We start from the raw sequence: 14,750 nt of genomic DNA on the forward strand, positions 1-14,750 counted from the left end.
AGAAGAGCTGCAGCCCTTCAGGGAGCCTGGACTTAGGAGCTCCCCAAGCCAGGGCTGTGACATCCTCTTTGTGGCTCTGAAGTTCCTGGCATCTCCAAGTTTCTGGGTGCCACCATGTTCCACAGTGCTTGTAGTGGGAGCCACTTGTGGTACACCTGTTCCAGCCACAGCAAGGAGCCGGCGCCCATACTGGCACCTGGACCTGCCTGCCCCGCCACAGCCACCATGCCTGGCTGTGCACACTGTACCCCGTGCTTGCTCACTCATGCACCCCTTGCTGCTCTGCACCTGGCTTGCCGTTGGCAGCCGTGGGATCTGGGCCAGTAGTGAAAACCAAGCACAGCCTGCTGGGTCAAGTGGGCAGAACAAGTCCAGTGGGCCTGAGCAAAACTTGGGCAAAGGCAACACTTGCCACAGAGGTTTCTGGCTGGTGAAGCGACACCCTAAGGATCCTGTGATACCGAGGCTGCACACAGCAGCAGGGCCCTGGGCCCACTCCACTAAACCATTTTTCTCTCCTAGGCCTCCAGGCCTGTGATGGGGCTCTCTTCATTAATGCACCCGTTTGGCCCTGCCAAACGGAGGGACTGCTGCCAAGATCTCTGACATGTCCTGGAGACATTTTACCCATAGTCTTGGCGATTAACATTTGAGTCTTTTTTACTTAAGCAAATTTATGCAGCTAGCTTGAATCCCTCCCCAGAAAATAGGTTTTTCCTTTCTACTCCATGGTAAGGCTGCAAATTTTCCAAACTTTTACGTTCCGCTTCCCTTTTAAACGTAAGTTGCAATTTCAGATCATCTCTCTCAAGTTCAAAGCTTCACAAATCTCTAGGACAGGGGCAAAACACTGCCAGTCTCTTTGCTAAAGCATACCAAGAGTCACCTTCACTCCAGTTTCCAACAAGTTCCTCATCTCCATCTGAGACCACCTTGGCCTGCACTTCTTTGTCCATACCACTAGCAGGATTTTGGTCAAAACCATTCAACAAGTCTCTAGGAAGTTCCAAACTTTCCCACATCTTCCTGTCTTCTTCTGAGCCCTCCAAACTGTTCCAATCTCTGCCTGTTATTCAGTTCCAAAGTCGCTTCCACATTGTTGGGTATCTTTACAGCAGTGCCCACTACCTTGGTACCTATTCTCTGTGTTAGTCCATTTTCACAGTGTTATAAAGAAATACCCAAGAGTGGCTAATTTATAAAGAAAAGAGATTTAATTGACTCACAATTCTGCATGGCTGGAGAGGCCTCAGGAAACTTACAAATATGGCAGAAAGGGAAGCAAGCACGTTTTACATGGCAGCAGGCGAGAGAGAGTAAGAACAGAGAATACTGCCTTATAAAACCATCAGATATTGGGAGAATTCACTATCACGAAAACAGCATGGGGGAAACCACCCCCATGATCCAATCACCTCCCACCAGGTCTCTCCCTCAACACCTGGGGATTACAATTCAAGATGAGATTTGGGTGTGGACACAAAGCCTAACCATAACAGAATATTAAAAGAATGTAGGGGACCCTTTAAAAAGGTGTATAAGCACCACTACAAATGCTCTCAATACTACAGGCTTTCATTATTTTAAGTGAGAAGCATTTTAGACTCATCACAACTAAAAAAGTTTGATGACCTCATACCAGTTTCCCCATCATTTCTCTATGTAGTTTTTTCCATGTATCCCAGACTTCATATCTATGAATGCTATAGTCAGCATCCCTGCAATTTTAAAGACAGCCCAACTTCAAAGTACTTACAACCTTGTACAATCATTTCAGCTACTAGAAATACATAGAAAATTAAAATTGACTTAACTAAATGTAATGAAATTTTAAAATGTATGCTAACCTATTCTCCCTAAAGTGACACCAAGCGCTTCAATAATCTCTGACAATTTAACTGCCATTAGAGCCAACTGGTTTTATCATTGTCAGTGGGTGTTTCGATGCAGTCTCTTGCTGCATCACTCAAATATGTGATGAAGAGCCATATCACCTACCAACTGTTCACAGATTTGGAAATAAGATAACTAAACCTCACAATTCACATCAAAGAATACAGAATATTCACATCCTATCTCATTTCACAAAGGGTTTGGCACCTAATTCAAAAGAAAATCTTGTCCGGGATATCCAAAATAGGTTCTTACATTCCATTTTATGTATAAATATGGTCAGTTCAGGTTTACTTCTCACTGGGGGAGGATCTAAAATCATTTCCATTTTCTTGTACATAAAGCAGTGTCTTGAATCTGACTTTTTAATCACAATGGACATAAAGTATTTCTTACCCAAGAGAAAATTTAGTTCATCTGTCATTGAGGGAGAAACAAACTGATTAAGTGTGATGTGGCGGCTCCCTCAATTAAGCAGTTCCTCGAGAAACTTCGGAAGAATTGCACATTCGACACCTTTAAACAAAAACACTTGTAGGCTGACAGCTGCCGGGTCCCGGCCCGCCCCCCCGCGGGCAGGCGAAGCCGGGGAGGAGCCTCTGGCCCAGGCGGCGGCAGCCGGCCGGGCCCGCGGGGGTCAAGACGCCTAGACAAAGGGCGGCCCCGCAAGCGCGAGGCACGCGCCCCAGCTTTCTGCCCGCACCCGACTCCCAAACGCTAATTAATTCTACAGCCTGAGCTCCATTAGAGAGACCCTCCATGATTCCCCGAGGTGCTCAGGTGGGCAACCATCGGATTTGCGCTCTTCTCTGGCCCAGGGGACCCCACGTCCGGCTCTCGGGGATAGAAAGGGGACGCCCCGGGTTGCGGAACCTAGCCCCGGGCGGGAGAAGGCGAAGAGGAAGCGGGATCCCCACACGCCTGCCTTTGCTCTCCCGGGAGGAGGCTCCCTCCGGGCTCCCGACGGAGGAAAGAGAAAGAGCCGCGGTCGGCACACCGCCCTCGAGGTGGGGGCGGCGGTCCCCTCCGCACTCACCGGCGAGTCTGAGCCATCGCCGTCCATGGCTGCCTTCTGCCAGGTGTCATCAGCGGCACGTTCCACTCAAACACACCGGCTACCGAGCGCAGGGTCTGGTGGGCGGGTCCCTGCGGCGGCCGTGGAGCCTCGGTCCGAAGCTGGAAGATGAGCTGGTCAGCTGTACGTGGCCAGTGGACCGACGCGGGGAGAAGTAAGCCGGGGCAGGCAAAAGCACAGGCGCGGGAGAAGCGAGCTTTGCTCCCAGCGACTACCCCGGGAATCCCGCCCAGCTGCCGGCTGCAGCAGCGGCTCCTGCGGACTGCGGCTGGGAACGGCGCCGCGCAGAGACCTGGGCGGGGCACCGCGGGGCGTGGACAGGGCGTGGCCTGGTCGTTGCCCAGGCAACAGCGCCGGTCGCACAAAAGAGGCGGGGCCGCCTGGGGCTGGTAGGCTGGGTGTCTGAGTGGTAGGCTGAGCGGGACTCGGCTGGGCGTGGGTGTGGCACGCGGTTGGGACTCGGCGCCCTCCGCCGCCACCTTCCCCCTACGCATCAGCCCCTCCCTCCCACCCGGGTAGTCGCCCGTCGCCCTATGCCAGGCTGGGGGGCTCTGAGGAACGGAAGTGAGGGCAGCGGGGAGCGGTGGGCGGGTGCCGAGGGCGGCGCCGGGGCGGGGAGGCTCCGCTGCGGCAGAGCAGCCGGCTGCAGCCCTGGCCCCTGGCCCTGCGCTGCCATTCCGCCCTTCAGTTTGCTCTCACTGCGCTTTCTTCACTCGCGGTTCGAAGCCCCGCTTCCAGGCTCGGCATAGGACGGTGCGGGCGAGGGCGAGCCTAAGCCACCTTCCCTGAATGGCCGCGGCGAGCACGGCAGAGCTGCGCGAGGCGACCAGAGTGAGACCCCGCCCGCCCTCTCCGCAGTCCCCAGCCAGGCGCGGCCTGGGGTTCCCTGGCCCCGCCCGGCTCGTCCCAGTTCTCTTCTGGCTTCACTTGCTGGGTGAACTTAATAGTCCCTGACTGGGCACCGAGCAGTCATATCCCGCTTTCTGCTTCTATACCCCCAAGTCGCGATGTCACCGCACGTTCTTGCCCAGTGGCGCGGGGACCGCCTGCAGGGTGGAGATTCCTCTCCCGGATGCTGGCCAGGGACTGAAGTTAAAAGGCCGCGGCAAGGGAGCGACCCCCCGCCACCCGGGCCTACGCTTTCCTTCCTGAGGACCAGGACAGAGGGTCCTGAGCGGCTCCGGCACCCCCGCACCCCCGCGGGGAGTGCTGCTGAACGTTAAGGCGCGCGCCAGCTCAAGGACTGGCGGCGCACATTTCACCTGCCACGGCTCAAGTGGGTTTCTGGTGTTGTTTTCAGGACACACGGAGAACAAATTAATTTAGGATTATTAGATCACGCCACTGCCTTTCTGGCTAGCTAAACAATTCATTCCTATGTATTAGGCTTTAAGAACAGATGCCCTAAATTGCTGGATAAGTAGGGACTACAGAGCTGTAGCGAGACATCTCGTTTAGGTTTTAAAATGCTTCCCACTTTTATTTCCTGTTTGGGAGAAGTCTCTCGTTGTGGCAAGTTCCGTCGTCTTCCCACAGCCCTGTCTGCAGCGGTAGCCTCGTCTCCAATCCGGCATCTAAATAAGGAGTGTCGAATTAAAAACACTGAGGGACTATAGCAATTTTCTCTAATGGAATACCCTCCATTTACAGATGAGGTGAACAGAGGACGAAAGCTTTGCCAGGTAATAATGCCTGGGCTGTTCTGATCCGGATTAATGCCCGTTGCGTGGCCGCAGGTGCTAGACTTGGGAAGGCTTCCTTCCCACAGGTTCTGAAAAGTGCTAATCAGGAGGAGACTAACAAATGCCTGCGTGAATTAGGTGCCTATATATATACATATATTTAAAGCCTCAACCATTAGAAAGCATTATAAGTCTTTCTCATACTGGCCTTTGAGCTAAATAATTCCCCTTGGGCTGTAATTTCACATCCGCACACCTACTTTGATCCAAAACTTATTAGTTGACACAGTAAAAGTGATTAGAAGGCTCCATTAACAGGAATTAAAGATAAAATCTGTATAGACAATATTTTGGTGAAAATACATTGCTATGGCCTTCCATTTTGCAAATCAGACTTCACTGAGCTACAATTTTCTACCTGATCCACAAAATTCAAACATGATGTTAATACACTTGGCAAGTGTTAATACACTTGGCAAAACTGTGTCTCCAAAAAAATAAAAATACTTATGCAGTGGGCACAACCTTACCATTATCACCCCAGCATAAGTTTTAGTTGTGTGAGCAACTATCTATTCATCCTTCTGAAACAGATCATTTGGTGGTATTTTTGTTTTGGTCCCATGAGATGTTTAAGACCTTATATTAGTCTAGATTTGAGGACTTTCTAAGCCTAATTCTTTCAGAGTATAAGTGTCTTCTTGTTTTAATTTTGTGTTTGTAAAAATTTTTGAATATTTTTGTGCCTCAAATATGTTCAAAGTTTAATAATTCACCAAGTAATGGTATCATTGCCTATTTCTGTATCAAAAATACAAGATTTACAAAGCCTCTCTTATTTTGCTCAAACCTTTTTGTGATATCGTATGTTGGTACAGCTTATCTGAAGGGACATTTTACAAATCCTATCAAAAATTTTAAATATTTTTACCTTTTGACTAAGCAATTCCACATCTAAGAATGTTCCTACTGTAATACTTGCATGTGTGCACAAAAACATGTACAAAGAGCTTATTGAGACCTTATTTATAACTAAACATCATCCATAATATACATTCATACCATGGAATACTATGCAGCAGTTAAAATCAATGTACTGATGAGAAAGGATTTCTAAAATATAATGTGTGCGGTGGCCCACACCTGTAATCCCAGCGCTTTGGGAGGCCGAGGCAGGTGGATCACCTGAGGTCGGGAATTCGAGACCAGCCTGGCCAACATGGTGAAACCCCCCCCTCCTTTACTAAAAATACAAAAATTAGCCCAGCGTGGTGGCACACGCCTGTAATCCCAGCTACTCAGGAGGCTGAGGCAGGAGAATCACTTGAAACCAGGAGGCAGAGGTTGCAGTGAGCCAAGATTGTGCCACTGCACTCCAGCCTTGGCGACAGAGCGAGACTCTGTCTCAAAAAAAAAAAAAGTACAAAACCATAAGGATTCTGAATGCTGCCACTCTGGCCAAAAAACTAGGTATATCTGATTATAGGCAAACAAAAATAAGCATCTGGAATAGAGCACAAAATATGATAACCATTGTGGAGAAGTAAGGGATGGAGTCAGGTATACAAGATTTAACTCTTCACTCACATTGTATTATCTTTCCATCTTATATGTACATGTTATACTTCTAAAACTTTTTAAGGTTAAAAATCCTTTCTATCCATAAACTTTTAAAAACAAAAGGTGAGGGGAAGAAGACAAATACGAAAACTGCCATTTTAAACCACTGCTTTCCCAGTTCCCTGATCATTTCTGTCTCCCTGGGCTGCCGTGCTGTGTGTCAAGTCATCAACTTCTCTGTTTCAGCATCCAAATATCCCAGCCTCCCAGGATACCAAGACCCTTCCCAGTTCCTCAAGTTAAAATCCTGGTGGGTTTTGTTTGCTTGCTTTTTATCTTCCTTTCTTTTTCCCTGTCTATCTCTGGTCAGCCTTAAATCATAGTTTGTTATCAGATTCTGTTCTTTCTCATCCTCACAGCTGATTCCTGTGCCCACTCTAAGCCCCCTCTCCGCATGCCTAGATTACAACAGTAGCCTATAAGTTCAGTATTTACAGATGATTTTCCATATGTGTAGCCCTGTCCTCATGCCTCTATTTGCACAAGGAGCAGAATAAGCTACAGTCCTGGACCACAGGCAGCTTGGTATTGGAACATAAGGGGGTTGGGGGTGTGTGGACGTGTGTATTTGAATGTGTGTGTGTGTGTGTGTGCGCGCGCGCGCATGTGTTGAAGAGCAGGAGTTAGAGGGTGGTAAACCTGTGGTAACAAAATAAGTCTGGTAAAGTATGGAAGGCCTCTATGCTTTTGTAGATGTTGAGCAGCTTTTGAAGGCTTTTTAGCAGGAATGGCATGAAATATCTGAACTTTAAAAAAATCATTATTCCCCTATTTTACATTGTATATGCTATCCCTTGGTGCCTATTCCTCCACAGTTTGGAGTATCCTAGCACCTCCTTTTTCAATAGTTTATTTTAAAATCTGGGTTAAAATGCAAAACAAGAAAACCTATCCTATTCTTATCCCCCTAAGTCCACAGACCTTCAATACTCTTGCCTTCATTGTGATATCTACTTTTCTACTTCTGGTATTACTTAATTGCTCTTCTATCACGGGGGCATGAGCTCTCTCACATCTATCTACTTCATGAAGTCCAAAAGGTCAAGTTTCCCCTCTCCAAACACACACAATTCAGGCTTTGATAAAACAGAGCCTCAATCAATGTTCACTGCTTGATATTTAAAATATAAACCTCTTACCCTATAAATCATATACTACTCCATAAGCTGACTTGGTCTCTTTCCATATTGATTCCTAATACCCAACAAGAGATTAAATTCATGGCTGGGTCAAGTCCTAATGACCATGGTGCATATTAATTGGTTTGCTCTGAGATCAGACAGGCAGGGTACCACCATTCTATTGGTATATACTAAACAAGAAATAGAAACAAGGTAATATGGCCACATATTCCCTAAACTCTGCCCCCTTTTTGGGAACCCCTAATAATTAAGCAACCATAGGTATAAAATCAAGAGAGCACCTGGACTTATAGAAAATAAAAAGTACAGAAATAAAGTAAATTACAGGGTTTTCCAGTAGATTGGCACACGGACCACCTATACTGCTGGGTATCAGGAGGTTACCAGTGAAGGGATAATGAATGGTATTGTCTATCAATTATTGACTCAAGCTACTGACAGGCCAAGCTTACCAGTCATAAAGTGTTTCTATGGGAACAAAGTCAGGGGAGAGGAGTCCAGAGAGCCAGCAAGTTCAGATTTCCACTACCTGGCCAAATCCTCCTCATCTTTCAAGTTGCACTTCTGGAGCCTCCTTTATTAGTTTTGATTTCATTGATTATCTCCCTCTATTCTGAATGCTTTTAGCACTCAGTTTAACACAACTACCTAGTCTTTGTACACTGATGTTTGATGTTTTGTCTTCTCGACCATTTAAGCTTTTATTTAAGACAAAATCTAGTAAGCATTTATCTACTAAACAGTAGCACCAGAGCAACAATTTGCAATTAGGAAGATGAGAGGAACCCAGTGCTGCTCTCACGGACATTTTTCCATTAATGATGAGTGTATTAGCTGCATAACTAGTGGGCAAAGAAGTTTTCTGGCCAACTTGAGGTAAACAAAAGTGGTAATATTTTGAGGCAATCTAGCAGGTCCCTCTCTGTTGACCACATCTTATTATTCTTCCCTGTAGGGTTACTAGATTTAGTAAATAAGAACACAATACACCCAGTTAAACTGGAATTTCAGATACATGATAATTTTTTAGTATATGTTCCAAATATCACATTGCACATATTCTTAAAAAAAAAGTATTTATCTCAAATTCAAATTCAAGTCTACATCCTGTATTTTATCTGTCAGCCCTACCTCCACTTCTTAATGATCACAATGTGGATATAAGGTGTCTCAAGGCCCAACCCTGTTGTCATAAAAGCTAGACGTAATAGCTTTCATTTATTGAGGGCCTATGATGTGTCGATAACAGTATTAGGAAACCTGCATAAAAGATTCATTTAACCCTTGCAGTAACCCTGTGAAATAGGTATAAATCTTTTCAGAGAAGACATGTAACAACTAAAATTCCTCTCCACCTCCGCCCATAGATTAAGTAATATGCTTAATCTATGGGCTATATACTACATGGCCATATACTAAAAAGCCAGGATTCAAACCTGGGTCTCAGTCCAGCATCCTTATCGCACTGCCCACGGGTAAGTATACAACACAGAATTTACAATTTCACTAAAAATCTGATTTAAACATCCTTTTACAAAGTACTTTAGGAGACACCTTTTTTTTTTCAAATTATCTTTAGCACAATAAAGTAAAAAAAAATCAGAGGAAAATTATGATATTTATGAAAGTAGCTCTTTTCAAATGATATTACAAAAATCTAAATCTTCTGCCTGCCTGCCTTCCCTACTCCCCACAGCACATACATTTCACCCAATTTCAATATATATATTTTAAAAACCTTTAAAAAATACTTTGTAGGCCGGATGCGGTGGCTCACCCCTGTAATCCCAGCACTTTGGGAGGCTAAGTCGGGTAGATCACTTGAGGTCAGAGCTCGAGACCAGCCTGGCCAACATGGCGAAACCCTGTCTCTAATAATAATACAAAAAATTAGCCGGGCATGGTGGCGTGTGCCTGTAGTCCCAGCTACTAGGGAGGCTGAGGTAGGAGAATCGCTTGAACCCAGAAGTGAAGGTTGCAGTGAGCCTGAGATTGCACCACTGCACGCCAGCCTGGGCAACAGAGTAAAGCTGTGTCTCAAAAAAAATAAAAATAAAAATAAAAATACTTATGCAGTGGGCACAACCTTACCATTATCACCCCAGTTTAGATTTTAGTTGTGTGAGCAACTATCTATTTGTCCTTCTGAAACAGATCATTTGGTGGTATTTTTGTTTTGGTCCCAGGAGATGTTTAAGACCTTTTATTAGTCTAGATTTGAGGACTTTCCAAGACTAATTCTTTCAGAGTGTAAGTGTCTTCTTTTTTTAAGGTAAAGTTTGTGTTTGTAAAAATTCTTGAATTTTTTGTGCCTCAAAGATGTTCAAAGTTAAAATAATTCACCAAGTAATGGTATCATTGCCTATTTCAGTATCAAAATTAAATATAAGATTTACAAAGCCTCTCTTATTTTGCTGAAACCATTATACTTCTTAGATGTGCCTGAACAGTAAATATTAAATTATGGGAACCAAATGTACCTTCTGGCTATTTACACATAAATGTAAATATGCTAAATACACAAAATACAAAGAGATATACTAAAATTTGAATTCTATATTCCTTGTCATCAAATCTTCATTATATGATTCCAGAAGCGGTGATAAAAAAATTAGTGAGGCAAATCTTTCAAGAGACCAAAACAGTTGGAAAATACTGCTTTGAGTAACCTTAGATATTGACCACAGATTTGGAAACCTCTCTTTTAATCCAAAGAGATTAGCTGCAAAAGAAACGAAAAGACAGCTTTCAGAAATGGTAAAAGTTTCACTGCTACTGAAATGTAAGGAAATACATTTTCATTTTTAAGCCTCTTGAGAATGATCATAAGTATTAACTACACTTATGCAGTATTGTTTGATGAGCAGAAAGGTCACAATGGCAGATATCACTGTGTACTTTAAATATTAAAGTAGCCATCACAATAGAGCAAATAACCTGATCCAGTTTGTCCTGTAGGTTTTAGGTTACCCTAAGAAAAAAGGCTCACTTCCCACATTTCAGAGAACATATGGTATGCTAATTTAATTTGAAATAGACACACAAACTGCTGCCACTGGGGAAGGAATGAGATTGGAGGTGGGCATGAACTTAGACTTTTTACTCTGTAAAACTTTCTGTGAAGTTTGAATATTTTACAACAAGCATATATTCAGGTATTAAGTTTGTAAAAATGTAAAGCTATGTATTTTTAATTATGTACAGAGTTTGAGAAGTCCAGTACAAGGATGAAACAAATCTGGGGGAAAAGTGAGAGAAATTAAGAGGATGGTTAACTCAGTGGTCTCAACTCTGAGGGATGGTGGGGCGGAGGGCAGGCCAACTACAGGCCTCTGCTCTCTTAATTCTCATAATTAGACCAGTTTCCCATTATTCTTTACATTACAAACCCGAACTACAAAGTGGAACCTAACCCCACAGAGGAAAATAAAGCAAGTCAGTCTCAAAGGTCTGCTATTCCATGGTTAATATTCAGTGTTCAAATCCTGTATAATCACACACAAAACTGGGGTCTTAAATGGGCTAGTACTGGGGCTGCGGGGCAGGGCAGGATTTGAGCCTGAGGAGAGTGGTAGGAAATAAGCTTACGTTGAAATGGTTAGGAGGCTACTCCTGACCAACTCTCCCCCTCCAACCCCCACAAAACAGAGAGAGGAATTGTCCCAAGTTCTTCTTGGGAGAGACTGCTTTCCAACCTCAGAGATTTCAAAGGGACAGCGGGCCTCTCCACCTTTAGAAGTCAACCGGGAATGCTCATGGGTTTGCTGCAGGCCCATTGCTGAAGCCTAGTGAAGAGAGAGACAGAGAGAGAGAGCAGAGAAATCCAGTAAATGAAGCCAGAAAGTTAGTTTGTGTTTTTTCATTATAGTGAGCATACTGTGATGAACCCATTGGTATTCTGAGAGGGTTTTGTTTTTGTTTACCTGACTTGATTATAAGGAGTTTTAATGGTTCTGCCCTACTTCCCCATTTCGTGTTCATAGGACATCCATCAGTTGGCTTCATGGTCACCTGGGCTGTTCTTCACATGCAAATCCCTGGGTCCTACCCCGAAATTATTCTCTCAGAATTTCAGGACTTGTCTGCTATTGAAGGAAAGCATAGCCAACTAATACAATTCTGGCTTACTTTGAAGAATATCTGAGCGCCATAGGACAAAATTCACCTATCGATCATCCTATTCTCCATCCTATCAAGAGTAGTCCATTTATTTTGTTCAACCAAAGGCATTCTTTTTCCTCCCTGCCCCCTAGCCCCTCAACGTTCCCAAACAGATGCCCCTGTTAGGCATTCCCCTAGACCTGGGCAGTCGGGGTCCTGCTGCACCTCTCGCTCTTTAGAGGCCGTGGTTCTGGCCCTCCTCTGGTTGCCTGCCTCTTTGCTCAGAGCCAGCCCTTTCTCGGGGACTTCTCTTCCCAGGGTCCATTCTTCAGAGGGAAGGGTGGGCCGCAATATGCACCCTAGGCCCGAAGGGTGGTCAAGGGGCTGCTGCTGGGGCGACAAAGAGCTCGGATATACTGGACAGTGTGTGCTGAAGGCCCCTTGAGGTGCAGGATGGAGTCTGGGCTTGGAAGAAAAGTGGAAGGAGGGTTCTCCATTTGTACTTCTGGCCCGGGGTTGTAAATGGTAGGGGAGGCCCAAGACAGCTTCACTTTCGAAATGTTAATGAATATTCTGTTTCTGATGAATGTATTCAGTGCCTGTAGAACAAGAGAATTCAGAGAGGCGTAGGGTTCATTTGGGACTTTTTAGGCTAAGAGTGCATTAAACCAGCTCCCCAGCCCTGGGGCCATAGGACTGTCAGGCATGAATCTAAAACTACTCCATATGCTATATCTGCGGCGTTGGAGTTAGTGGGGTGTGGGACTGCAGGGTTTCAGGTGCTCACATCAGGGCTACAGAATCATCCTCCTTTCTGTTAACCGCGCACAGGGAGTCGAGTGCTCCTTTGTGCCATCACCTCTTCTCGAAGCTCCAGGCGCAGAAGGCAAACGCTGACGCCCTTTCCCGCCTTCTCTCCGTCTGCGAGTTCCGGAGGGCAGTGCACTGTGCAGCCTCCGTACTTCCCGACACGTTCCGCCTGCAAACCACTTAGGAGCTTCTGCCGGCAATTTCTCGGATGCAGCGCGGAGCCCAGCCTCCCGCACTGACTCAGGCCCGGCACCACCCCGCCTGCTGAGGGCGTGGTCGCGGGCGCCACCGACGGCGCCAGCCTGGGTTCCTAAAGGCTCCGCGACAGGTGTGGGGCTGAAATCCCGCTCCTCCAGCATCTTCCCCTCCCTACCAAAAGAAGGCTGCTTTAAATATTCCCGGCCTGGAGCAGCAGCAGCTAAGGACCTGGAAAGAGGCCTGAAAAAGCCAGGGCAGGGCGAACGAACGTGCTGTCCCTATTTACCGGCCACACGCTCTGACTGCGGGCTGACCCTGATCGCACACTTCGAGCCTATTCACTCGCTGGGCGGACCCTCCCTCCACGCTCCGCGTCCAGGCAGGCGAGGTCACCCACTCGAAGTCACCACGTTTGAGTAGCCCTGGTTGGTGGGGCAGCGCCCCCTTGGCCAACGCCCCGCCCTCCTCTCCATCTTCCGACGCTGGGCTCTCGCCCTTCGGCGTCCGAGAGCCCCTATTGCTGCCCAGCTGGCCCCAAAAGCGTCCGAAAATCCCCTCTTGGCTTATTTCAGAGATGCCACGCAATAAAGAAAAGGCGGCTACTTTGCATTCCGCAGCTGCTGGGACGCCCGGGCTGCGAGCGCGGCTCCTGGATTCCAGCCTCCCGCCCTTCCCAGGCGCTGGAATGGACACGGACGCCCACAGTGGCGGGCCAGGTAGTGCCGGAGTCGGGGGCCCAGGCCGCGGCGCCCCGCGCCTCATCACTTACCTTGCCTTTAGCTATCAATTCCATGATGTAGCCAAATTCACTCATCTCCCCAGACTCCGACATGTTTACACCCCTTCACAAACTCTGGAGGACCGACGCGGGTGTATCGAATTTGTCCTTTCTTTTCTCTTTTTCTGTTTTTAGTCTGAGTTTTGCCGAGCTCCCCGCCCATAAGCTGTTAACCAGGAAAAGAGGGGAAGCGCCGGGGAAAGCAAGAAGCGGGCTTGGGCGAAATGAAGGCCATCGAGGGCTCCCGGGCAGCCTCGCCCGGCTTGCTAGGATCTGGGTGCAGCGGTCGGGGCTGCGCGATCTAACGGAACAAACGAGGGCGGCGGCGGCGGCGGCGGCAGCGGCCGTGAAACCCTCACCAGGCGGGGCCGGGCGCGCGGTGGCCCCGCCTCCTCGGGGGTCGCGGCAGCGGTTCGGACCGCAGCGGAGACAAACAAACGCGCACACAAAGCGGGTCCGCACTCGGCTCAGCGCGGCCCCAGCAAGACATTCCCCGGCCTTTATCGCATGCCGGCAGGTTGGCCGTCCCCGGCTCTCGGCGCGAAGATCTGGAAAAAAGCCCCATCTCACTGTCTGGAGGTGCGAGGGCAGACAGAAACGAATACAGAGGAAGCGCAACAAAGGGGCTGGCTGCCAGCGCCGGAAAATAAATAAATAAATACATAAGTGAAGGCCAGGAAAATGGCAACGGCGCATCTCAAGTCAGCCTTCCTGAAATCCAATAGGTAATAAAGACCAAGCCCCGCGCTTCGGAGATGAGAACAAATACAGGGATTGTATTTTAAACACTCTGTGTAAGGTCTGTTGTATCTCCATATCCTTTTGATACTCAACTTTCCTTTAACAACGACAACAAAAAAAAAAAAAAAAAAAAAGAAAAGAAAAAAAAAAAGAAGAGGAAAGAAAAGAAAAAAAATATTGCCGGCCAGGTTCCTGGACACTCTGACCGTTAGTTACCACAAGTCCACTTTTCTAATTGTTTCTTTGGTTGAGTTAAAGCATTCAGTGCAGGCTTCTCACATTTCTATACTTCTTTTTATAACAGCAGCTTCCCTAGGAGGCTACAGCTGAAACGGCCTCAGACCATACCTGACCATCTTTGCTTCTCTTCAAAAGAAAACTTGGCTGAACAAAATCAGTCCCAGTCTATCACTCTGCTCTAAGCAGTCTTTGCGATTAAAGGCTTGATGTTTTTTCTTTAAAAAGAAAAGAAAAGAAAAGAAAAAAGCTGCCAGCAATAATTAGATTAGACACGAATAAGATTTACTACAAGGTTCGTGAAACCACTTTCCTTAAGCAAGTTGGCAGAGTTTGCGTTGCGCTCAGCACCAGTGGGCAGGGTGGTGTGTCGAAATGACCTATTTTACAGGTGTATAAGAGTTTTGCAGGCTTAATGAGGCGTGGGGGTTTTTCTTTTTTGCCTCTTCCTTTTGTCATTTTCTAATTTCTCC

The 14,750-nt window shown here is 46.8% G+C and overlaps 1 protein-coding gene across 9 annotated transcripts in view; it reads right to left on the minus strand.

Annotated features, from left to right (window-relative positions):
• TRIM36 (tripartite motif containing 36) overlaps positions 1-13,860 on the minus strand; it is a 55,031-nt gene extending 41,171 nt beyond the window's left edge. For 2 of the 9 annotated variants that reach the window (XM_063810114.1, XM_016952759.4), the window contains exon 1: positions 2,930-3,262. Coding sequence is in view for 5 of the 9 variants with exons in the window: in XM_009449500.5 (XP_009447775.1) it covers positions 4,423-4,542; positions 13,291-13,353 (183 nt within the window). In the remaining 4 variants the exon portion in view is untranslated. 9 annotated transcript variants of the gene reach the window in all.
• Positions 13,861-14,750: the final 890 nt, after the last annotated feature.

This window comes from Pan troglodytes, chromosome 4 (assembly GCF_028858775.2).
Source record: "Pan troglodytes isolate AG18354 chromosome 4, NHGRI_mPanTro3-v2.0_pri, whole genome shotgun sequence".
NCBI lineage: Eukaryota > Metazoa > Chordata > Mammalia > Primates > Hominidae > Pan > Pan troglodytes.